The sequence below is a fragment of the Drosophila arizonae genome, chromosome 2 (assembly GCF_054131065.1).
Source record: "Drosophila arizonae isolate 15081-1271.41 chromosome 2, UAZ_ARI_1.0, whole genome shotgun sequence".
In the NCBI taxonomy this organism is placed as follows: domain Eukaryota; kingdom Metazoa; phylum Arthropoda; class Insecta; order Diptera; family Drosophilidae; genus Drosophila; species Drosophila arizonae.
The window spans coordinates 14518593-14544835 of NC_142922.1; the positions used below are offsets into that span (position 1 = coordinate 14518593).

General features: G+C 39.9%; 1 protein-coding gene across 6 annotated transcripts; it reads right to left on the reverse strand.

The window, feature by feature from the left end:
- On the reverse strand, nt 1-26172 carry LOC108621174 (exocyst complex component 4). 6 transcript variants are annotated; one of them, XM_089464300.1, is made up of 19 exons: nt 26032-26172; nt 25535-25823; nt 24909-25091; nt 7378-7428; nt 7253-7316; nt 6858-7186; nt 6716-6787; nt 5879-5991; nt 5650-5812; nt 5393-5588; nt 3929-4029; nt 3260-3600; nt 2450-3203; nt 2258-2382; nt 1876-2190; nt 1411-1812; nt 748-1351; nt 483-689; nt 1-424 (listed from the first exon to the last, which is right to left on the reverse strand). In XM_089464300.1, exons 3-19 carry the CDS (start codon nt 24999-25001, stop codon nt 248-250), a joined length of 4107 nt encoding a protein of 1368 aa, XP_089320426.1. In that variant the 5' UTR covers nt 25002-25091; nt 25535-25823; nt 26032-26172; the 3' UTR covers nt 1-247. The 6 variants fall into 6 exon arrangements, with proteins under 6 accessions (XP_089320426.1, XP_089320410.1, XP_017873838.1 ...); XM_089464284.1 differs by lacking the exons at nt 1-424; nt 483-689; nt 748-1351; ... (5 more) ...; nt 3929-4029; nt 25535-25823 and having other exon boundaries at nt 4403-5588; nt 26032-26051; XM_018018349.2 differs by lacking the exons at nt 1-424; nt 483-689; nt 748-1351; ... (5 more) ...; nt 3929-4029; nt 26032-26172 and having other exon boundaries at nt 4403-5588; nt 24936-25091; nt 25535-25818.
- Between the last annotated feature and the right edge of the window lie 71 nt (nt 26173-26243).

The window sequence follows — 26243 nt, forward strand, 5'->3', positions numbered from 1 at the left end:
TTCGTTGTAACATTTGCATTTTATTGCGTATAAGCCATATTACAATATTGTTCATGAACTTTAGAATATAAGTATATAAAGGACTACATCGCAACACCAAGTGCATACCAACATGTTCAAAACATTTATAATCAATTTGGACTTAACACTAGGCATACTCTTTGCACTTACACATTAAAAATTATTATTGTTATATGTGTGAGTGGGCAAACAAGGCGCAAGTATATAAAAAAGAAAACTTTGTCTATTATACAACAACACCCTTGGAGGGCTTTGCGCCCAATATATCGGATAGTTTTTGCTGATAGCTAGCCAATGAATTGACGTCAGTTATCCCACATGCTTTGCAGGATAATTGCAATGCATTCAGCAATTGCATCTCTGAGAATTGTGTGCCGCGTTCTAGCAACGCATTTAGTATTTCCTATAAATAAAAATGAACATTAAGACTTTATCTATATAATCACTACGGATGCTCTTACATCTGGTTGCATGCAGAGCAGCTCATAGAAATGTTTGGCCTGATCCAAGGCAATTTCCCTAGATGCCGTAATGTTGCTTAGCGTTTGCTGCAATGCAATCGAATTGCGACACATGCGTTGCACTGTAATCTGATCGATGTTCTCCAAGTAGTTGGAAGCCTGTATAAGAATGCGCGCTGCTAGGTGAGCCAATCCCTCGAAAATGTACTGGAAAGAAAAAATGGTTGAGAAAGACAGCCGTTTGCTGTATGCTCATTAGAATTACCCTTGTTTTGCGTGGGTGCAGAGTGGCGCTGAATGCTTCATCCATTTCGGACAAACGTTTCGTTAGTACCAGGACTTGACGATCTGGTTCCAGTATATCATCCTTGGATCCCACATAGCTATTGGTTCTGACGCTCGTCTTGGATCGCAAATAGTGGAAGCATTGCACTCGAACCTCCAGATGCAGTACTAACAGACACGTGTTTGCGAGTTCATCGAATTCCAATGCCAAATTAGTCATCACCTTGATGGTGCCATCCTTGATGGCCACATTTGCCGCACATTCGGGCGTTGCTGTGGTCATGCCATTGACCAATGGACGCCTCAGTTCATTGGCAAACTCTGAGACACGGCACGAAAACCATTCCATGCTCTCCTGCAATATGGCTAACTCCTTAAGGACGCTTATGTCAGCCAGAATTTCCTGCTGCGTTATGCCGCCTTCACCTAAATTGCTTGTCAGCATTTCGGCCTCACGGATATTGCGTTGCTGGACCTGGAGTGGACTTTCCTCCTCAGACGGTTCAAAGTTGCCACGTTGCAGTTTACGCGTGTGCCTTGCGCGTTGACTTGAGGTCTTCAAATCCGTCCAATTGGGCAGAGTTCTGCAACAAAAGGTAACAATGTACTTCATGCTTTGTAAGCCCAATGATAAAAATCTTACTTTAGGAAACGACTTATGTCCTCATCCTTTAGCCAAGCAACACTATATATGCGCTTATCTTCTGAATCCGGCTGCACAATGCCCCTGTAGGCTGTCTGGCATATTTCGCGATACGCCTTGAGCAGCGCACACACCATCTTTAGCAGCTCTTCCGAGTAGCAGGGCAAATCTTGAATTAAATTTTTGGTCTCAACCAGACGACGTTCCACCATGACGGTGGACTGCAGTAGGGGTCGACTTAGATTTAGAGCTTTCATTTCCTCGGGCGTTACAATGGCTCGCCAGGCGTCCTGATTCTTGGACAGCGACTCGATAGTCAACTGCAAGTTTCGATTATGACCCTTTGATAGGAATGTATCCTTTATATAATTATCCACGAAATCGTGCAGACTGCAAGGTTGCCTATTAAATGTAACATTAATAAATGAGCTTTTAGACTGGATAGATTATGATTGAATAGCTTACCCTGGCTTACACTTCATGAAGTTCTCAATCTCCTGTATGTAGCCCATTAATGGCAAATACACTTTGGTGATCACATTCTGATCGGGCGTACATATTAACAGCTTTTCTCGCTGTTTCTTCTCATGCGGCAGCAGACCTGTCATAGATCCTTTGCCGCTGCCTAGATGATTGACACCTAAATTATCATCAACTGAAGCATCCGAGGCATTGCGTCGATGCTCCTTGAAAGGCTCCTGAGTACTTCTGTTGCTGCTGTTGCCAACATTTCCGGCTATGTGCGAGGATTTGTCAAACTTGAACATGGCTTTTTTCGTGCTGGCAAATAAGAAGAGAAACAATCATTTACAATACTTTTTTACTAATTAAATCAGTCACTACTAACCTTGGAACTTTACGCCTTAGGAAATAGGAGTTAATATTGTTTATGGGTTCCACAAAGCCCGTTTGCGCGCCCTCATCTGCCGATGCGTTTTGTATATCCAAATAGTCCGTGAGCAACAGTTGCAGCTGTAAAGTAAATTATATATGAAATACAAGCGTACTGTATATATGTGTGGCATATAATGACACATACCACTGACTGAGCTTGCGCCCAAAAGTCCGTCAGGTCGTAGGGCTGCGGCCCCACGACCGCATACTTTTGACCAACGGCCAGGTAGTTCTTCAGCAGCAGCGTATGCGTCTTGGCAATAGCTTTGAACTGCTTGAATATGACATCCAGCAGGCTAAGCAACGGATTGCTATCTCCTGCACTACCCTGTAATGCACCATCAGCCGCCAATTGATGTGTCGTGTGTCGCACCACATTAAGCAGCTCTGTTTGAATTTGGACTCGCAGTGTTTCCAGCGAATCGGGCACCTTGTGCAGCATACCAAAACATTCCACAATAATGGCAATAAAGTAATTCATGCTCAGTTCTGGATCGATCAGATCCGCATCCTCTATGATCTCCGCCTTGTCCAGATCAAAGCCCTGTGCCATTTCGCTCAATGCTTTGCGCACGCGGGCATTGGCCTCAATTCGATCCGTGGAGCGACGGGCGCCAATGCCACGCGTAAAACTGGAATTTAGGCGGCTGGAGTTACTGCGCTGGAACGCCTCATTAGCGGAGTTCTTATACACTTGCGTAACCAGCTCCTCGTGTAGCCGCTGATAGAGTTGTTGCCGGCGCGTTTGCAAATCGGTACGAAGATCTGCCAATCCCTCGACGCCCGACAACGGGCCACTGAGCGTGGCTAAAGCATCGGTAAGCGCTTTGCTGGCATGCAAATACTGCCGCTTCGCCGTAAAGCTGACCACACGTTGAGGCACTTTTCGTAGCTCTTGGCTGCAAAGCAAAATGAATTGTGAAAATCGAATATGACTGAAATATTTGTTACTTACATCTGCTCCAGCATCTCAAGCACATACTTGTGCTGTACTGCATCCGTCCACATCTTTTTAAGCTCATCGCGACGGCATTGCAGAAGCCGCTTGCAGGCGCCCAGATTCTCTTTGACCGCGTGGATGCGCTCACGACTGGCAGTCACCTCGGTGGACACTTGGCTGAATAGTGGCAGTACTTGGGTAAGCTGTTGGTCATGGCGTGAGACGAGTTCGTTTAATCGCAGATCCGATCGTTTGAATTCTTGTTCGATTTTATCCTTCTCCTTTTGACGCTCCTCGGTCGTCTCGCTGAAGCCCAGCGATTTGATGACGTTGACGAGAAAGCCACAGCCGGCGGACTGAAATGCCAAATACAAATGAAAAAAGCGCACACGACCAGCAAAATTACATTTCACGAATTCGTTATTCTCATATTTGAAAAAGGGCGTAAAACAACAAAAGCAGCCACACAACAACACCAACAAAAACACAACAACAACCACATTATGAGTCCGCATCAGAGGTGTCGTCATCGGCTTGGTAATGCCAAGCGGTATTATGGGCAAAACTAGGTTGCACCGTGTTCTTGGTATAGCTCTTGAAATATTTACTCCACATTATGCTCAGTTTTGATGATCATATTAATGTCCATATACTTTTTTTTATCGATGTCTTGAATAAATGTACCTCATCCTTTCCATATTTAACGCCTCTGGGTGGCTTTGTTGGCGGCGGCGCGTCCATACAGATGTGATTTATTATAAAGTTAGCCGAGAACGATCTCCCTACTGTAAAATTAATTGATTTTAGTTCTTTTTGTTTTTTATAACATTTTGTGTTGCAATTGTTTTATTTCTTATTAAATGAGCTGCAAAAAATACACCGATGTGGCAGCTCTGGCTGTCAGTGTGACCGTGTACATGAGATTTACGTGTTTTTGTAATGAATTTGTTGCTCTATGAAATTTAGTAGCAACATGTTGCTGAATCATACGAGTCGGTTACCCGCCGAGTTGATTAAGATTTTCGATAAATATCGAAATATATATTTTTCAAAATGGTGCAACCGCAATAAAAGGTGCCATTGGATATTTCCATTAAAAAACAACACCGCCGACTATATTTTATTAAAATGAAGAGAAAGTAGATTTAGAACCTTGAGTTGTTTTGAACTTTGAACTTTATTGTTTTATGATTGCTACATCATATATTAAAGTGCGTGAATTATTTTTGATTTTGATGTCTAAAGCATTTGCATCACACTAAAAAGCCAATATTGCTTCGCAAAATCTCTACAAGCGTAGCTACAATAATTTTCTATCCTCTATTCTCTTTTGTTTTCTGTTTTCATGTTTTGCTTTTCATTGCTTTATTAATTTCATTAAACACATTAAATATATTTATTACTTTCGGTGCCCGATTTGATTCATAAATACCTTCGATAAGCAGCATAATGCTGTGGTGCTTTGAACTTACACTATATATCAATTGTGTATATAAATATATACTTCTTGTTCGTTATTTAAAAAGTATTTGTTGACTGGCTGAAAATACATGTTTCGAAAATTGTGAAAACAATTTTAAAATCTGGGAGTGCTGTAGTTTTTCTCATTTGAGTTTATCATTTTTTAGGTACGATACTAATCGGAGGTATTACAATAGGTGATTGCTTGTACTCATGTGTATGTGTCTGTGTATTTATATGTGTGTATTAAACATTTTTGGCGAATTCTTCGAGTTTAGAGAGATATGATCCGTTACACATTTGGTTGCACAGGTGGGACATTGGGATTACATAATACTAAACTTTTGCCTTTTGAGGAATTATTTCATTTTAATTATTTCAAGTTTTTTTTATTTTATATAAGTTTTTCAATATTTTTGTTAATTAAAACATTTACTAATTAAAATGTGGCTTAAAATTCATGTTGCTCAATTGGCTAAAAGGTAATACGATTGCATCATGTAATGATTGTTTGGCCTCTAAATTTGACAAAAGTTAACACTTTCACTTACTAAGTTAAGTAATTAATTTAAATATGCGTAATGTTAAACATAGTTACACGACGATACGTTAGATCTGTTGCTGATGCCCTCTCGCTTGTGTGTAACAGTGTTTGGTTTGGGGATTACTCCTTTTTGGGCGACTCACTGTTCATGATGCTTAGGCGGCGTATGTTGGGCTTGTCGTAGTCCTCCATGGAAACGCCACGCGACAGACGACGCTCGAAGGAACCAGAGCTGGCAGTAGAGAAGGAGCGGCCGCGATCCACACCCGGCATCACGATCGATGTCAGCAATCCTTGGCCCTTGCAGAACAATAGTATCGATTGAGCCACCTTAGAAGGCTGCAATAGTATGGTGGGACATAATGTTATTTTTCTATTAAATGGTCTATGTGTAACTTACAGCATCGGCCAATACGTCGCCAGCGCGTTCGATTTTCAGAATGGTTACGCGCTCTTTCTCCACGTCGCGATGCAACTTCTCCACCATCGAGGCATACGGACTGAGCATGCCCGTAATCAAAATGACATCGACTTTGCAACCTTTCAGTGTCAGATCCTTTCGACTGCGAATTGTAAACATTGATTAAGCGTACAATAATCAATAAGCTTCAATATTTGTGTTCACATACTTCATGAACGCCTTGACATAGAGGCCGACGTTCTTGCTGTTCAATGAGCGATGCAAACGCTTCTGATATTCGGATACGATCTTGTCCTTATCTGGATTCTCGCCAACAATTTGCTATGTGTTTAATTTGTTATGATTCATATGGTTTAATTTTTGTTGTGCAGTGGGGATAAGCAGAACGTTTGCATTAGAAAATATTTAACCTGGCGGCGGCACGCTACAACAGAAAGCTGACAGCTACAAAACTCAAGCCATGCAAAACAAGAAAGCATGCAAGCATATATGATGGACTATAAAAATATATATAGTAAATGTATATAAGAATTTGGATTTTTTTTCATATTGGCCGATTTCTTGATTGAGGACCTACGTACCGTGGTCTAAAAGAGAAATAATAAAAAAAATAAAAAGGAAACAAACATTAATACACATGCGTTGTCAGAAAACCTACAGCAGATAGATTTTTGAGCGAATTTGTATAAAGCTGAAATAGTTGGAGACTAAATTTTTAAATCTAAGCAATAAAGAGAGCAGTATCTCAGATGAGTAGCTACTAAGGAGAGCTGAGAAAGACTGGGGTTTAAGTACACTGTAAGACTGTTTACCTCCATGACCTGCAGTGCCAAGTAAAACAGTTCACAACATAAAATAGACAAAAAATAATATAAAGTAAATACAACATAAGAAAGAGACAGATATCAATTAACCACGACAGACACAGTCACGCACACGCACACGCACACACACACACTCACGTATATATACCCATACTGAATACACACACATATAGGGACACACTTAGTGCAAGTGTGTGGCAATTGCAAGAACGATTACTTACATGTCCAAATTTGTGATACATTAGAAAGCTTTCAGCCGACTGGGCCACCTCGTCGCTTTTCCAGCTAATGAACTGTAAATGCGAAAGGGCATGACATAAATTAATTGCCAATCGAAGCGAGGGCACAGACAAGAACCCGCACCTTACTCTTGAAGGACTGCAAGACACTTGCAGCACTGCCCGTGGCATTGATCAGGATAAGGCCCAAGGCCCGGCTGGGATGGGCGAGACCGAAACGGGCGAGCACGTTGGCGCCAGCCCCCTCGCCTAGACCAATTACATATTTCACATGTAGGTAATCGAGCACCGTTACCAAATCTTCGCCCAGCGCCTGCAGCGACGGGAAGGGGAAATTGTCGGGCAGAGCATCCGCATTGTCGGCATGGCCGGGCACATCGACGTGTATGAAGCAAGAGCGCTCCTTGATTTCCGTCATGCATGGACTGCTCACAAATTCCTGAAACGAATTATCTGCCACATGCGGTAAGTAAGTGCAGTCAAATCTAAATAATTTGTATCCTCTTGCGAACTACGTACGATTGCAGCCCAGATCGTGCACGGTTATGAAGACAGCGCGTTTCTCCTGCTGCGACAGATCGCCCTGCGAATGAAAAGCTATTAATCAACTGCACTTATTTATAATACATTTATTTAAAATTTACCTGCACAATAACAGTCAAATCGCCGCATTTCTCCGTGCTGATATTGTATTTCTGCACGCCGAAAAAGAGAAAACAGAAAGTAGAGAATCAAATGGGAATTGAATAATGCGCTGCTTTGTTAATGCGTTAAGCAAAATCATTCAAAGCAGAACGTAAAAGCAAACTAAAAGGCAAAATCAGATTCACGTTGCCATTAAAACAAGCTCATGCGTGAAATATGACTGGCATGAAATGACCAAAGAAGCAAGTGAGATCCGGGTCAGAGGAGACTGAACCCCAAATACCCTGGCTAGATAATATTATCCTTAGCTTGGGAATCAAAAGAGACTGAAGTCTAAATGCTCTAAGTAATTTCATAATTTACAGGTATTAGCCAATTGCTTTACAACTGAGATATTACTTTTTATAGTTAAGGATTTTCGTGTGTTTTTTTTACAAAATTTCATATACAAGGTAAAGTAAAAAACTGATTTATTAGGAATTTCAAGAGTCTATATATTTTACAATATTATGCTTATCTGAATTATATTTACGATATGTTTATAAGCAGAATTTATCCGATAAACCATACATGAGTGGAGTATATGCACTTCACTTTCTCTTAACTCTTATCAAATGCAAAATGGTAAATTCTAATTACAAAATGAATTCGGGGAACGCGTAAAGCGCATTTTAATATGAGAGTTGAGCCATTCAGTAAAAAGTTCAACGCATGCCACCGACGCTTTGAAGTAGGCAACGGAAATTGTGCAGCGGCGGAAAAACCAACAACTAACTAACCAAATTAGGTTCATTAGAAAAGCGCGTTGCGAACGAACTTTTTATTCCTCTATGTGAACTCGCTAACTGCAAGCGTCAACTAGTTACTAATTCGTCATTAACGGCTTAAATGAAATTATATACAAGTTGGAAAATTATAGCCGAAGCAAACTTGTCTGGGAATTGCAACCAACAATTTATAGTCGATAGAACTTCGCACTTAAGCTCGACTGATGGAGATCGTAATTTATAAATTACTTAAGCTGGAGGCAAACAAATACACCAGGGCCACACCTTGAACTGGACGTCGAGTCCTTTACACATTGATATCCAGCCCACAGAGAGAGACAGTGAGGGGCAGAGACCACAGTCTTGGCCGCCAAGCACTTATTGAAATTGAGTGAAACTATAAAAGTGTCAAAAGACCAGGGCAAAGAGCATTGTAGCTATCACTCGTTTCTAGGGTCTCTCTAGTCCAATATGTTTTGGCCCCGCACAATTTGCCCAAGCTCCTTAATGTGGTCCAAAGTGTATTTGTGTAGAGCAAGCAAGTAGACAGTGAGGTAGGTAAACAAATGGAAATGCAAATGCAGCATCATCAACTTTTAATAGCCTGCCCATGCAGAACTATCCATGGACATGGTATAAAAATAGATGGACTTGCTATAAAATGCAGAGGTAAACCGAGCCACAGGGCTGCTGCTGCACATCCTGTTCGCCGAATGCCAATAAAAAAAGCTGCGTTTTGCAAATTAAAAACATAAATAAAACATGTATCTACATGGCGCTAGCGAGACTACCGCAATAAATTTGCATAATTGTTCGGCCTGGTGGCCAATAAAAAAACCAGAGCCCAGGGCGCCCATAAAGTCAGGCTCAGATGCTGGCTTAATGCAACTGAACGTTAACATAAAAAGCATTGTGCGTAATGCCACTGCCATGCCACGCCCTTGGGGCACGGGCAGACGAGAGCGCCGGGAGCTAGACAAACAAACAAAACAACACAAATATTGTCGTTGACTATGCAGCTCGAAATGGAATTACTGCTGCTGCGAATGACGTTTGGGACGAGGCCCGCAACGCCAGCCAAGAGTTATTGTTGTATCAACAAAGCAAAACATGGAAACTGCGCGCATTGTCGTCACAAATCAATTGCAGTTAATTGGCCGTTTCAGACGCGAGAAGAAGAAGAAGAAGGTGCTCCGGGTACTTTAAGATGCAGAGCAAACAATTCAGAAGCTAAATGCTATGACACAATATTCCTACTATTACTACTACTACTATGACTATGCTAGCTTCTTATGTTATTTGTCTGATTTAGATATGGACTTTTTTTGCTTTGAAAATAAAATGTATTTTCATTCAAAAGTAATGAAAAAATTAATAATGATAACAATACTTGCTCTTAAGCTTATTGATCACTTATTAAAATGAAAAATATGTATTTATACTACATAACGAAAGCTGTTTGCTATAATACAATGCTTTTTTTATAATACATATAACCAAGCTGCCTGCTATAGCCTCAATCACATCATTTCTTTTTATTTAACCGTGAGTGCTCCTTGCTATAACACCTACTACACAATGCTGCGAGCACATATACAAGTAAAGCGCACAACTAATGTTTAGTCTGGAGATCAGCAAAATCTTACGACACAGCATCAAGCTCAGATAAAGCATGCCCATCCGCTCGATAATGCCATAAAAAACGTTTATAAATAATGAAATTGACAGTAAATTGTGCAGAGCTCTGATGTGCGAGCACCTGCCGCTCGACTGACTGCACTTTACGACCTGCCAATGTCGCCCCCAACTTGGCTGCGTCACGAAACGGCACGAGACGTCAATACGACGTCAGTTGTTATCGTTGGGGTTGACGCATTGCTTGATTGATTGATGTTGTGGCTGCTGAGTGGCTATCGCACTGGAGTGAAGAAGTTTTTTTATGCACCAGCTCAACCGCACATGTCGTATACGTAATGTGCAAAGTTTTTGCTGGCGTGTGAGACATAATGAGGTGTCGCCCGACCTTTTGTTTTCCGTGTGCGACTGTGATTTCGAATTGCAATTTCTCACTTGGCTTTGCCCGAGACATCTGGTCTCTATTGCTTTTCTCAACTAAACATTCCCATCAATCAATTACAACAACAGAATAGCACAGCACTTGGCTCAATCGTTTGATTTATATTTCCTTCTGCTTGGAATATAAAAAACAATTTGGAATGCTTGTTAACATTTATTCCCATTGCTGTAGGGCGCGCATTTTAATTGACTTTTCAATGGGTCAATGCTTTGAAATTGTTGGCCTTGCACTTGTGCTTCATTCAATTGAGATACACGAGTTTTTTAATTCAACGAGAACGCGCTTAATTGACATACGCTTCATTAAATCCCGAAAGCATCCTTAATTGGGGCATGCCACGCATCGAGCGTAGGTGTGGGAAAGCTTTCAGCTCGCTGCATTGCCAGAATAATTTACTATACTGAGTAACAGATTCAAAGCAAATTGAACTATTCAGTGTCCTTATGTGTTAGGAATACTCGATAGAAGTACTTTGCATATAGCCCTCAACTGGAACAAGATGGACAAACAGACCGACTGGTGTCTGGGGAGGAAAATGTTCATTGAAGAAAATCAACCTTTCACATCGTGAATAAGTATAATTATATGCCCCACCCCCGCTCTCCTTGATGTCCCTTAGAGCTAAACATCTCAAATAATTACAGTAATTTACCTACAATTGTATCATCAATTTTATCTTTGGCCAATACAGTTTCGTCTATATTTGGGGCACGAGGTTACATCCAATTTAACCTCACTCTGAGGTTTTACTATGTTTACATATACGTATATACCCGAAGCGCTCGTAATGCATTACATGACAGAAATCTCCTCCGGTCAGATAGCTGCCAGTTAAATCAGAAACCTGACCACGTTGTCGACTCACATGACATGAGCAGGGAGGTCGAGCTATCCGATTACGACATTTAAATGTCGGGCCTTGCTCCGGTAATGATGCAGAATCACGACAGAATCAAAAGGCGAAAAGGGCTGCGCGAGCTGCTGTAGGCAGGAAACGAGCTATGGCAAAGCTCACAGGGAAACGGAGAAAAATAGGAAAAAAATTGCTAAGCATGCCAGCCATACAGCTTGCATAGGTATTTGATGCGAAGAGTCGAGCCATCAGCAACGAGGTCAATGAGTTGACACGTACACAACACACACATACATACACACACACACTCACACACACATATGCATATATATGCATATTTGCTGAAGGGCAATGGCTCAACTATGGCTGCGTGGGGCTGCCCCGCCCACATTGCCGGCAGCCATATCGCATGGGCAAGTGATATAGTTTTATGCATGTTTACCAGGCATTCAAGCATCGCAACGGCAACGGCAACAAAGAGCAACGTTTAGTGGTGCAGCATAACATATGCTGAGGCAGATGCTGATGCAGATGCAGATGGAGACTCAGATGCATATGCATATTGTAGGTCTATGCATATGCAGCGCCAGCAACTGTTGCAACTGCAGCAGCAGCAACCGCTGTTGCATGTTGACAGCTCAAAATGAACAAAAATCCCCAAGTAAAACAAGCGAACCAAAAACGAGACTCTAAACTTTTTCGAACAAGAAAATGCAATCGGTATTATATCTTCACACACATGTACATATAGTATATACACATATATATCTATATATACTTTTGTCTGCTGCATAAACTTTACCTTGACCAAGCTGAATACAATGAAATTGTAGTTTCCTTCAGCTTGACACGCAAATTTATAAGCTCTGCAACTTTTCTGTTGGCTATGAAAACTGACGGAGAAAGTTGTTGATTTCGAGACAGCAAATTGATATTGATAAGCGAATAGAAAATAGTTTGCAAGCTCTTCAACAAGGCATGGCCCAGTGGAACTCAACGGAAAAATAACAGTGGTTAGTTAAAAGTTTCTATGCGGCTGTTCCATGCAGTCAAGGACATTTTCTGCAGTTCAATGCTTAAAGCTGTCCAAGATCCCTGAGCTTATATTAAGTTACATTTATTGCATTCATAATTTAAACGTCAGTTTGCTCTCCCTTGCTGTCCCTGTTTGTATTCGCTGCTCCGTCTAACTAGCTGAGCTAACAAATGCTGTTTGTTTGTTTAGGGCTAACACCAAAGTTTGTTCGTTTTTGTCCACTTCATCATGACCAAAATGTATTCAAGCGTAAATGGATTTTCGGTTCATAACCACATATAGACACAAACACAGACCCAGACATACACACACATATACACACAGGATGCCTACATACTTGTGTGGGGAGACACACTTCTGGGCTCGTTGATATCCCAAAGCGCTTGCCACATCCGGAAAAATAAAACAAGTCGTGTAACTCAAAGTTAGATGGTCGAGTATTTGATACCCTGTAATTGAATACCAGTGACAATTGTTTAGTAAGTGCCGGGAAGAACGAACGACAAAGTTTGCCTTTACTATTTCATTTATAAAAGTTGGAGAAGTATATGATGTCTCTGCCGGCATTACGCTCCCATTCGGATAGTATCATTCCACATCTACATGCACAGGGCAACCGTCTCTCAGCTGCTGCACATGTACATGTGTGTGCATGTGTAGGCACTCATATTTGTGTGGTTAAGTGCTGTCATGTGTCGCCTGCCAATACGCAGACATCCAGCCGGATGTGTCTGTTTGCTCATCAAATTGATGTTACACGTTTGATATGGCTGAAAGCATTGCGTAAATGCCTGCCGATGCGTCCCTCAGGTGTGCAGAATGCAAATTCAATAATTACCAATATTTGCTGTTCACTTCATTCGTTTGGTTTTCCATTTGTGAAACGTGGAATCGATTAAATTATAATATACGAAATGTGCATACATTTTATAGAATTTAAAGTTTTTTATGGCAATTCGCACATTTCAGTTCATTAATGCCTGACAGCCATTAGTTGGGATTAATATTTAAGTGGTGGCCATGATGCAGCACATTTCAGATTGGCAGAGCTCTAATTGGCCCATTGGCTGCTATTTGGCAATAAATAATTCGCGCAATGCACGCAGAACACTGTTTAATATTGACAAATTAATCACATTTCATATCGAAATTACATACATACTAATTTCACGTGGCAAGTGCGAGTTGAATTCGCTCAACCTTGAAACCAGAAATACTCATTTAAATTCAAATATTTATAATTAAGTGAATAAGTAAATGAACAGAAGTAAATAAAGTTATATTTAAATTTAATTTTAATCTCATTTTATGGAAACTAATTTAATTAAATTTAAATGTTAAGCCAACATATAAAAGCTTCAATTACAATCGACTCCTAGGTTGTATGTCACTTTATGTAATAAACAAACCTATCAGGGCTGATAATTAATTATTAATTTAAGCAATTTCTGCATGTAAAATGGCTGCTGTTAATGATAATTCACGCATTGGCGAGCATTTTATGTTTTCACAATTCAATGACAAATTGCATTAATATTTGTGAAGGAATATTTCGTCGAATTATAATACAAAATTTGCATACACGAGCTCAGGTAAGCCGAGTCGATTTATTTGCCTGACCGTTTGCAATGCTCAATCTCATTGAAATTATCAGCTTTCAGTTCACAAGCAGAGCTGCGTAATGTACTCCCCCCTCAAGTCCACGGCAAAATTGGTTTTCTACTTAGCTGAGCGTGACTTAAGCCATCATTAACACTGTCAGCCTGCAGATCACTAAACCGTTATTGGCAGCAACGCATAAACTTCACTCCCTCTACCCCAGGCGGATATTAACTTAAACTTAAAAGTCTTTGCCATCATCTTCATTAACGCTCGCTCTTTAGCTGCCCATAATGGAGGCGGGCATAGAATGGCACGCAAACGAGCTGCTAATTGAAAATTATCCCTCGCCGGCTATGCCTTGGAGATTCGGAAATCCTATTAGGATTTATGGCATTATAGGCGACGCCGCGCAAAGTTCAAACTCACGTAATACCTGATATATGTATTCATATGCTCCGACACGCGCATATGAATCCTTGTCGGGATTTCGGGTACTGCGCAATAAAAGGCGTGCGAATAAGAGAAGTACGTGTAGCATGCTTTAAAAATAAAACTTTTGTCAATCACACAACGAAAAAGTGACGGCAAAACTTTTGACCCGGAAAATAGAGGCAAAGTTTAGAAGCCGCAATAGGTAGGGTTTTTACAAGAGAGAAAGAGACAGAGAGACAGAAAAAATACCAATTAAAGGTTATTTAAGTTTTTTAAGCATCATGCAGACAGCCAGGCTGTCAGTCGGACGGGAACGATTGTAGGCATGGCATGACATGGCTGAAAGGCTGTAGGGCTGGTTGGCTGGTTGGCTGTAAGGTTGCTTGTCTTATGCGGCGTATGCGCTACGTTGCCTTGAAAACTTTGACACTTTGCCAATGGCAAAGTTTAACGTCGGCATTAAAATGAAAATATTCACAATGTTGTTGGCAAATGCCACAAAGCAGCAGCAGAGACGTGAGTTGGGCAGCAACGCAAGGAGCAGCTGTGTCCTCCTCTCGAAAGTCTTGCTGCGTATGTGTAATGTTTATTGGGAGGACAACTCTAATGGAACTAGAAAGTTCATTAAAAATGCAATTAATGCTATGATTTGAGTTCAAAGAATATCAAATGCTGAGAAGTAAAACAAAAATAAGTAAACAAAACAACTTTGAAGACTTAAAGCAAATAAAAGCTAAGAAATTGTCTTTGGTTCATTTCAGCAGCAAAACTATTTGTACACGTACAAATAAAGAGAATTCTCTGAAGCGAAGGTCTCGCATAACACCCAGACACACACATACATATATATACACACACACCCACATGCTGGAAAGGCATGGCATTTTTTAGATTGCTTTGGCAATTTGATGTAATGAAAGTTTATTCAATGCACAAGGCCATAAACTTGCTCCACTGATGCCCCACAGACAATTCAAAGGGCAGCCAAATAAGTGAAATGCCTGATTAAAAGGCGGGCCGGGCCATAAAGAACTTGCTCTCCGATCGCTCTACCATATTTGGCTGCCGAGTAAGTCCACAAATTACACCAAAAAATTGGCTGAAAATATATTATGTTACCCAACGTCCCTCTCTCTGCCAAACACACACTCTTCTTTCAATCTCTCTCTCTCTCTCTCCTTTTCTCTCTCTCTCTCTCTCTATCTCACTCCACCTTGCTGCTGCAATAACGAGACGCATGTAAATGGAAGATATTTGATTATGTGTGTGCGAGCGTAGCTCATATGCGTATGTATGTGTATGTGAACCAGTGTTGCCATCTTTGGAGCTCCGATTGTGGCTAAAGCAATATATATATAATAATAATTTTGGCAAACAACCGACAAACGAGACATATAGGCTAGTATTTTTTCCAAGTATTTCCTATAAGTCTTTAATGCTCAGCTGATCGATCATACACTTCACTTCACTTTACTTTACTTCACTTAACTTCACTTTACTTCACTTTACAACACTGTAAGTTTCACCCCCACCGGGACTGGGCGACTGAAATAATGCTTCAGCTGCTGCTCCTTATATAGGGCAACATTCACTCAATGCTTAAATCGTGCTCAAATGTTGAGCACGACGTCAGGTCGGCATCGTTGCAGTCGATCTCTAAGCGACCAATGGGAACGCTCTCTGCTGTGTCAAGCATTCTAGCTTCGTTAGCTTCGTAGGAGTCGTAAGAGTCGTTACAGTCGGTCTCTAAGCGACCAATGGGAACGCTCTCTGCTACTACAATCGTTATATCTTCGTTTAACTTAAATATAAATACGAAATGAATACAGCTTCATACATATAGACCATAAATGATCTTCTATAGCTCTTCTGCACCCTTTGATTTTGTTAGACAGACAGAGAGACAGGCTGAGAGACGGATGTGCAGACAACCATACGAACAAACACATATAATTAAATTGGATTACCTCATTATTATTAGATGCCTTAATTATTAGATAAGAACTAGAGCTTGTGCATAGTCTGCCTCGATCTCTGGCTATACCTTGGTAAAGGTACTCATATCACCCGTACTCATTTTCAGCCTGAAACAGGCTGAATTGGCAACACTGATGTGTATGTCTGTTTGTGTAGTCGTATATAATATATATGTATATACGTATACACATATAGCAACCCGAGGCACTGTGCACATATTCTACGAAACGCATAAAAAATAAATGAAAAATATAACAGAGATGCAAAATAAATAACTCTACAGATGCCCTATATTTTTTGAAAGTTGTACGAAACTAAAAAGCTATATATTTCTATTTACTCAAAAGATATATATACTGATAAGAGCAAAATTATTATATTATTTATTTATTCAGGCAAATCGAATTGGGCTGAAGAGTTTTCCAAATAGAATACAAATAAGCATTTTATATTAGTCCATATACATTTATTTCGAATTAATCATTTTGATTGTGATTGAGGGAAAAAAATGGAATTCTTGGTCAAACGTGGAGTTTTTCTTAATTAATTTTGCATTCTTCGCGGTTGGCTAAGAACAAAAGAGTCAAAGTCAGCAGTTGAATAAAACAACAGCTCAACGGAATGAGAAAACAATGCAAAAAGGAAACAAGCTGAAAACAGAAACGCAAAAAACAGATATAAATGGAATCTGAGCAAATTGGAGCATGCAAAAGAGAAATTCGTAGCATGTTATTATCTGAGGCAAACGGATATAAGTTTGGGTTGTCAGCATATTTGGAATTGAAATTGAATGCGGACGCACACGCCACGGGGCATGCAGCGTTTGCGCTTGGTTAAGCCAACAGAGAAAAAAATACGTTGCATACTTTCTCGCTGCTGATTCAGTTAAACACAGACTAAGCTAACACAACAGGATGTGGCAGGAAGTGGGGCAAGAGCTGAGTGGGGCTGGCATTAAAGTGGACAAATAGTCTTCACGCAAGGCTGAAGTGATATATGCTAAATAGAGCTGAAGAGAACCGAAGAGAAATTGGAAAAATCTATATAGAATACAAAATGTGTATGATAAATTTCAAAACTTAAATTCAGAGAGAAAGAGAGAGAGAGCGGGATGAAAGCATGGAAAACCTCTTGCAGTCCACGCTAAATTTTGCTGCCCGCATCCCTAGTACGCAACGAGACAATGAAACAAATGCAGCATCATCAATTTGTATTATGCCTAATTACCCAGTCTCCTATTCCAGTTGAACACTGCGAGATTACTTGCAACAATTATGACGGGCCGTTAATAAGAAACTTAATAAACGGCCAGCAGCCATACTCGTTGGCCATTTAGGCACCTCAATTTATTTGGACTGCCAGATGCTAGCGCAAATGGCACGTAAATGACTATGTTAACGGTAATGGACGCACAACGGCATACACAATGCACACAACAGTTATACAGCTATAATCACACACATGAACACACACATAGTTACACACACGCATGTAGAGCGACAATTATGCAATTTTTATGAGTCGCACAACAAAAATTACGCTATGCCCTTTGAGGGGCAAACATGACAGCAACCAAAAGGCACCACGCAGCAAACACCAAAGCGACTAACACATACACACACACGCACGCACACGTACAGGCCCACAAAGAGCATGCAAGGTCATTTGGCTTGAGCGGACTTTTGTCGCCTTTTGCATGTGAGCGTGCATGAGCGTGCGTGCGCGTGAGTGTGACTGCAGTTGAGCCCAGGCTTAAAGTTGAGCATCACAAATGCGCGCCAAAGCATCCCAGATGAACCTCAAAGTCACGTAGTAGTCACGTTTCGGCGGTCTGCCACTGCAGGTGGTCGAGAAATTGCATATGGCAGAGCAGATGGCATCGCTAACACACAATTAAGCACACAGATGGCAGCAGCCGTAGCAGTCAGTCACTGTGCTGGCTGCTCGAATGGGCCCATAACTTACGCTAATCTTCTCGGCAGCTCCCACTGCTCGGTGCTGGGGTGTAACCGGCTTGGACATGTCAGCCTACAATCGGAATTCACAACACACTTGTTTCGAAACACGAACAACAACGGGGCTAACACACAAACGTTTTCGGATTTGCCTGTACCAGGCGCTCAGACGCAGTTGGCAGCGAATTCGCCAAATGAACAGATTCTTTCTCAACTGGCCGCAGCTCTGGCGCTGCAAGCGTATTTCGATTTCAACGATTCGAACGTTCGACGACGACTGCTGCTGCTGTTGCCGCATTCGCCTTATCAGCGCAGCTTGGATGCGATGACGCCGCCGGAAGAGACACGAAGCGCCAACGACGACGACAACGAGGCAGGTACGAAGCGTCGCTGCGACCGCTACGAAGCTGCTAGCAAAACAAAATGCCCAAAAGATGTTATGGTAATGGTAGCTGTCGTTGATGCTGGTGTGTGTATGTGTGAATTTGTGGGTCTGTGTGTGTGCGTGTGTGGGTAATGGTAATGGTACAACATCCCAAGATGTTGCGACGCAAAATAAGGCATTAAATTTTGTTGTGGGGGCGGTGTCAGAGCGCCGCTGTAGGGCTGTAGGACAGTCAGGCCGGCAGGTGGGCTGTCCGTTCCCAAGGCGTTGCCAGATAGTTTTGCAACAAAACTAATGGTTTGCCATAAATGAGAAGGAACATCAGAACACAGTTATCTTTAGTATAAATGAATGTTTATCTATAATACATCTATATTTTATGTTTGATTTTAATTCATTGCACTAAATATGTATATGAATATGTCTTGTCTTATTTCTGTAGAAACTTTGTGGTAAAAAATGTAAGAACTGATTGAAGGAGAACAAGAAATTTAAAAGTGTAATGTTTGCCTTTAAATTATTATTTAACTATCTGGCAACACCAGTTGACGCCCACGCCAAGTGTTTAAGCACATTGCGAAATTTCGTTGCCTACTTGCGAGCTCCATCCACATTTCGACACCCACGCACTGTAAATGTGTGTGTGTGTGTGTGTGTGTGTGTGTGTGTGTGTGTGTGTGTGTGTGTGTGTGTGTGTGTGTGTGTGTGTGTGTGTGTGTGTGTGTGTTGTGCGAGTGTGTGTGCGTGTTATATATAAGATTGCTTTTGTTTTAGCTTTCGCTCTCAGAGGCATTGTTTTTGCCGTCTCTTTATGGCGCAGGCCGTCGCCATTGTTGTTGTCCGCTCTAAGCGCCTTTTTGTTTTGATGCGCTAATTTGCCAGCTGACAGAAAAAGAAGAAAACCGCCATCGCCATTCATTTATCCAGCTAGCAGCGAAAGCCACCCAAATGCCGTTTCCGCCAAAGAGTCGCACAAAATATGCGCATTTGATATTTACGTGGCGTAGGTCAAGCCAGCAAAAAGGCAGAGCGTCCTTCACTCCCACGCAGATCTGGGTCTGTCACAGGCACAGAGCAACACAACAATGACAGTCGCATGCTAAAAATGCATTTGCTAGATGGCGAAATAGTTCAACTATCAACATATGCATATTTAATATATATATACATAAATAATAAACAGAGAACAAGAAAAACGAATCCTCCAGCCGTGAAACAATGCGCGAAAATAATGAAGAAGTGAATACGAATGCGAATGTGTGAATGTAAAATGCTGCTCACGTTCACCCGTGAATATCACGGTTGTCAATGAGCACGGCCATAAGTCTGATGAGTTTTTCTTTTTCAAACCATTTTTGTTTTCTTTTTCGCACTGACACAGCAGAAAAAGTGTCGTTGGAAAAACCTGCATAAAAACTGCGACACTGGGGCATAGTCCATGGGTTGGGCTTCGTTAAAATTCAAATTACGACAGCAAACTTTAATATGAATATTTAGCGTTACATATTTTTTGCCAGCTCATGTTTTTTTAATAGGATTGATTAGAGAATACTAAAATTTATTTTATATCTGCGTGGGACAAGGTAAAGGAAGCCATGGGTCTTCATAAAGAAAACTATTTCATATTAATAAAATAGAAAAACTTTTTTAACGAGCTGTAATAAAATTCTATATATTCTGTAATGAAAAAAAAAAAAAAAAAAAAAAAAAAAAAAAAACAAACAAAAAACAAAAAAAAACCGGTTCAGTTAGAATAAATAAACTTTCTCCATATTCTCCCTATTTAAATACATAGCTTGGTACCCAAACCTATTCAGAGCACTTTGTTGTTTTTTCGTAGCAAACTCATTCCTCAACCTTTGCCTCATCAAGTGCTACGCCTTAAGCTAATCAAATCCTTAATCGTTCGCTTACTTTTAAGTTGTTTTTGTTTTGCGTTCAACTTGAGTCAATCAAGCGAAACTCAATCACAATCTCATTTGGCTGAACTTGGGCAGCTTTCTTTTCTTCCAAATGGTTTTGTTTAACACTTTTGTATTATCTGGCCCTTATTTACATAGCCATTCAGGGAGTACAGACATTGTGCCACGCCCCCGTTGACACAGCTGGCTGCCTTTGGCAAGAGGCTTACGGGCTTTTCAATTGCTTGGCAGCTTTTCTGCCTTCGACTATGCACCGCACTGAGCGCATGGAAAACTTTTTTTTTGCCATTGTTTGTTGGCTTTTTGTTGCGTTTACTTATTGTCACGCCTCTGACACGCCCACAAAACGCCCTAACGCTTAAGTAACGCGTCTTTTCTATGTAGTTTGTTATGCAGTTGTTCCACCTGCACTTGTTCTTGTTTATTTGCTTTGCGCACCTGCCTGGGTAATTGTAGCTGACATTGTATTTGTTGTTGTTGTTGTAGTTGACGTCGCTACTGTTAGTATATTGTTTATTTGTGTGCTCAGACGTCTGTTGTTGTTATTGTTGTGTGGTTGTGTTTTCACATTTTATATACCCTGTACGCATAGCAAGCGTATCATGACGGGCTATATCAAGCAAAGGAATTGCAATAAAATGCAACGCTCTTGACCTTACTGCAATTTCTTTGTTAAGATAACGAGGTAGATAGCTTTGCCCATGTCTGTACGTTTCTATCGAAGAGCCAAGATACAGCTGAGGGTCGAATTTTATTTATATTTAAAGGTGATGGAATTAAAACTACTTTCAACAGCAGCAGAAGTAGTGTAATCAATTTTTAAATTACTTCTTATATACAGTATTTACGTTTTATTCATTATCGACATCCTCTGTTGTTTTTTCTTTCTTTTTTTTAATTCTTTATCTGTCTCACTTTTATAAGCTTTAATGTACCTCATCTGCCTTACCCCTCGCCTCTGCTATTAATCACTTTCGTTTTTTATTTCACTCTTTTACTTTAATTAAATTGAAATTAAGGAATTACATTCGCGCCTTAACTCGTTGCCTCTGCTAATTACCATAGCTGATAAAAATGTTGTGCAATAAAAGGCCAACAACAAGGCGTATACGCAACGTGTTCGTATAATCCACTTTCTCATTCACACATTGTTACGTGATTTTTGAGCTTTAACGATGCCAGCGGCAATAGCAACGAAAGCTCAAATAAAATTGGAACATAATTTGTTGACAACATTGCAAACAAGGCGATTATAAATTAATATGCAGCTTAAATGAATTATAAGCAAACCCAAAACAAATATTGTGTGACAAGTTCAAATTTGAACACATAATCACATTATTTTGCTATGAGAATAGAAAAACTTCCGACACAGTAAACACAGGAAACGAGCAAATAAAGCAGGGCACGCACAGCATAAAATAATTTGATTTGAATTTTTAATTCTGTTTATAGAATTTCAATCAAAATAAATTTGCGTTTATTTATATAAATATTTGGAATTTGTCCAAGACTCGGCTCAACGATTGATATCGGCTGCGCATGAAATTTAATCCTCGTTTTAATTTAAGCAAAATACCTATCATCCTGGCTAAACATACTCGAGTATCAGTAGACTCCCTAAAAACGAGATGCTCAAGAACAGAATGAATTGAACTGAGGGCGCTTTAAATGTGACCCCAGGACAGAATCAAGCGCTTGGCTTTCTATACGAAATTACTTATAAAGAAGCACGGTAAATTCTCAGTCACACAAAAGCAAAAAAGCAGTCGGCAAAACAACAGACGACACTTTAAGCAACAGCGACAATACAAACACACGTGCCAGGACAGCGAAGGATATATGTTTGTATAAGTATATACAAACCAAAAACAAAAGAGCAAAGAAATTTCAAGTACAAACTCTCCGACTTTGCTGCAAATATTTTTTTGGCAAGCAATCAAGTTACGAGCCCTCTTTCTCTTTCTTTATCTCTTTATCCCTCTCTGGCGCCCTCTCTCTCTCACTCTCTCTCTCCCTCTCTCTCTCTTTCTCTCTCGTCCTCTCTTACTCACTCTCTCTTTCGATGTATTCAAACAATGTTTACGCACGCATTTATTTATGTTGCACTTTATTAGCTTTTTATCGTTCATTTATTTTGTTCCTCTCATTCTTCTTTTCGCTTGGCTAAATGCCTCGGTTTCTCATCCCACTTTTTCATTGTTTGCTTCGCTTTTTTCGATAAGGAAAATATGCCAGTACCGATAAAGACATTACCATCATCGTGTCCTGATAAGAGCGCCAGCAACGTTCGAATAAATCTGAACACAGTTAATGCAACTTGATTGATACCTTTTTGCATAATACTTGATTTTCTATTAGCGCCATTTAATCGTAAACCTCAATCGTTGGGGTTTCTTAATATTTATGTTGTTGAATTTAATGTAATGCTATTTTAGAGATTTTGATAATCGCAACTGAGCTATTATTATATTGTTGACAACAATTAACGACTTAATTTCCCATTTTCAATGGGTTCAGGGTATAATAGGTCTGGGAGGGAATATCAATTCCCATCCAGGCAGACTATGCACAAGTTCAAGTCCTTAAGAGATTTATATATCAGAAGAATTATAAATATGTATGCATTATAAAGATGTATGCATCAATATACATAGGCTATTTATCAAGAATATTCGGCAGTGTAATGATCAAAGCATGTTTGTATCCTATATTCTGTTCGTATGTCAGTCTGGATATATATCTCTCTCAATCCGTCTGTCTCTCTGCTTAGTAAACAAGGGACGAAGAAGAGCTACAGAAGATCATTTGTCATTTGATATATATTTTTCTATATGTATGTTGCTTAATACTGCAACATGTCTCATGTTTGTAATTAGGTCAAACGAAACTCTAATAATTGCAGCAGCAGAGAGCAGAGAGCATTGGCCACTTAGAGATCGACTGCTACGATTCCTACGAAGCTAAATGCTTGACGCAGCAGAGTCTGTTCCTATTGGTCACTTAAAGATCGACTATTACGATCCTTAGCTGTCGTCGGACTTAACATTTGAGCTCGACTAAGAGTTTGAGTGAAATTCGGCCTATATATAGGGTCGCAGCTGCAGCTTTTTCTTCAGTCACCCAGGCCTAATGGAGGTCAGTCGTTCAATGCAGTATAGTGAAGTGAATTAAAGTAAAGTAAAGAAAAGCCAACTGTGTAAAAATGTTTAATGATCGTTCAGCGAAGCAGTAAAGACAGAATTCTTCTACTGAAAACTCTTTACTCTGAAACTTTTTGATAAATACTTCGAAAAAATAGTTTAAGGAAATATTCGAGGAAAAACTAAGGAAAATTGTATAATTTTTATTCCATTCATATGTATTAATATTCTTTTCATTTAATTTTAAATATTTGTAATAATTAATATCTATCGGAACAATAAGAACTGCCCTCGTCTGTCTAAGCATTACACACACCATTTGGCGTTCAATTAAAATTGCTGTTGCTACAATACAAATTATATGTTCGGTCAACGGCCAACTGTGTGTGTGTGTATGCATGTGTATGAATGTATATGTATGTTCGTAAATGGATTGTGTTTGCTTCGCCCGCTTAATTAATGCTACAGCTTTGTATGTGTGCATGCATATATGGATAGATATGTAAATACATCGATGTAACTATTTATTGCACTGTTTTCATTCAATTGATGTCACTGCGAGAGCTACTCAGCCCGATAAAGACGCATTCACTTTGCAAATTATAAAGCCAATTTCGTGAACTGCTTAATTTGAGAGATTTATTTTTAGCCCAAGCGTACATCGACTTTTTTGTGCCCCAAAACAGAGCACAATCATCGACATCTCTGGCTATTAGAGAAAAACACACAGTCATTGGCGTTGACGTTGCGCCAAAATTACATAGCCCTGGAGTAATTAAGAAACAAAGAGTCAATTGAGAGGGCAATCCATTTCGTAATGGAACGAATAGACACAACAACAACCAAGCAAACACTTCCTGTTGGTAAACATGTCGGGTCCTTGATCGTTAGTGCAATAAATTGCAACCAAGTGCTAACACATATATATTATATCTACATGTACAATATATGTATATCTAAATGTTTATTTGGTTGGCCATATAATATAAGAGATTAATTGACAGAGCATGCCAAAGCCAGGGCAGCGAGCCAAGTCAAATAAGCACGTCTGCTCGAGTCTAAATTCGTAATGCCTTACACCCACGCCCATAACGTCTAATCAAATAAGTATTGATATCAACTATATGTACATAGAAGTATATATACATGTACATAAATATAAAGCAGCGAGAAGGCATTGCATTTCAGTTTATACACTAAACGAAATTGAATTTGCCATATCAAAGTGCGAAATGTTATTGTAAGAGTTCATTGTAGAGGTCGCAATAATTGGGCAGCTCGTGTATAATTAACAAACTGCAAATTAAAATAAACAGCATAGAGCAGAAAGCAAAAATAAATTGGTTTATCTCACGCATTTTGGTCACTTGATACCATTTACCTCATATATGGTATTCAAAATTCTCACCCTCTCCACCAAACTCTCGGCCCGGCGCGCAAACGAGGCGCGTTTCTCAGCGGCAAGGACGGACATGGTTTGGTCTTGGTAACAGGTATGGATACACTATCTTTGGACTCGATGCGTTTTAAATTATTTTAATTGAACTCAATACACGAAGACCGGCTGCAACGAGACAAGCAGAGAGTGCCAGCACTTAATAATTTAACACAATTCATAATAGTTATTTGTTTACTGTTATCTAAGTTATATCACATGATCGATGGCATTCGCAAGCTTGTAAGGCACACAAACACTCAACATGCATAGCTTGACGGTTGCATTAATATTTAATATTTAGTTTATTTACAAACTGCGATAGTTGCTGCCAAAAATCGAAACAATGAAAACGCATTAACAACAATGACAAGCGGATGTGATGGCAGCTGCAAAATATTTCTACAGAAATAATTTTGAATTCGGGCAGAATATCAACAGACAAATTAAGCACATACACACATGCAGAAATATTATAAAATATGCGCACACATTAATTTTTGTAAATGCAAAATATGCTAAGAGCGTCATTTGAATTTTAACGAATATTATATAAATATACATATGTTTACCGTTAAGCGCAGCACATAGACACTAAGACACGAAAGAGTGTAGGCAACTCAGCTGCCTATCTCAGCAAAAAATATTGGGCAATAGTTGTCAATAACTGGCATCAATAGATTGCGCTTATTCTCAATAGTAAATGAAAACTCCGTTGCCGATCGCATGCGCCTCACGTCAAGACGTTGTGCTAAAGAATACCGCCGAAGAACTGATGTCACTTTAACGGTTGAATCGACTTTTGTAGCCCCAGTGAGCGAAGAGCTCAGACAAAGAGCGCATAGTACATTAGCGAATTGTCTTGAAAGAGCAACAACACAGAATATAAAAATAAGTAGGTATTTTGGATGTAGTATTTTATTTTTAAATATGCGCTTGTTGCACTCTTCATTGTTCGGTCATTCGTGCATTGATTTATGGATTTAAATGCAAAAAAGCAACAGGTGGTAGTGACGCAGTTGCCTGAGCAAATTAGTTTCAAGTCTAACGTTACAAGATATCCACTTACCAAATTTAGGCTCAATAAAGCATACATTTGCATACCAAAGTGTACTTAATTATGCAAATCGTACAGCTACAAAGATGCAAAAAATTATATTAAATCAGCATTTCGCGTCTTATTTTTAAATCTGATGACGATTTACAGCACTAGAACCGGCTATTGGCCGACCGCCACAATTTACTACAAGCTGTTCGTTCATGTGGTCGAATTTGGCACAG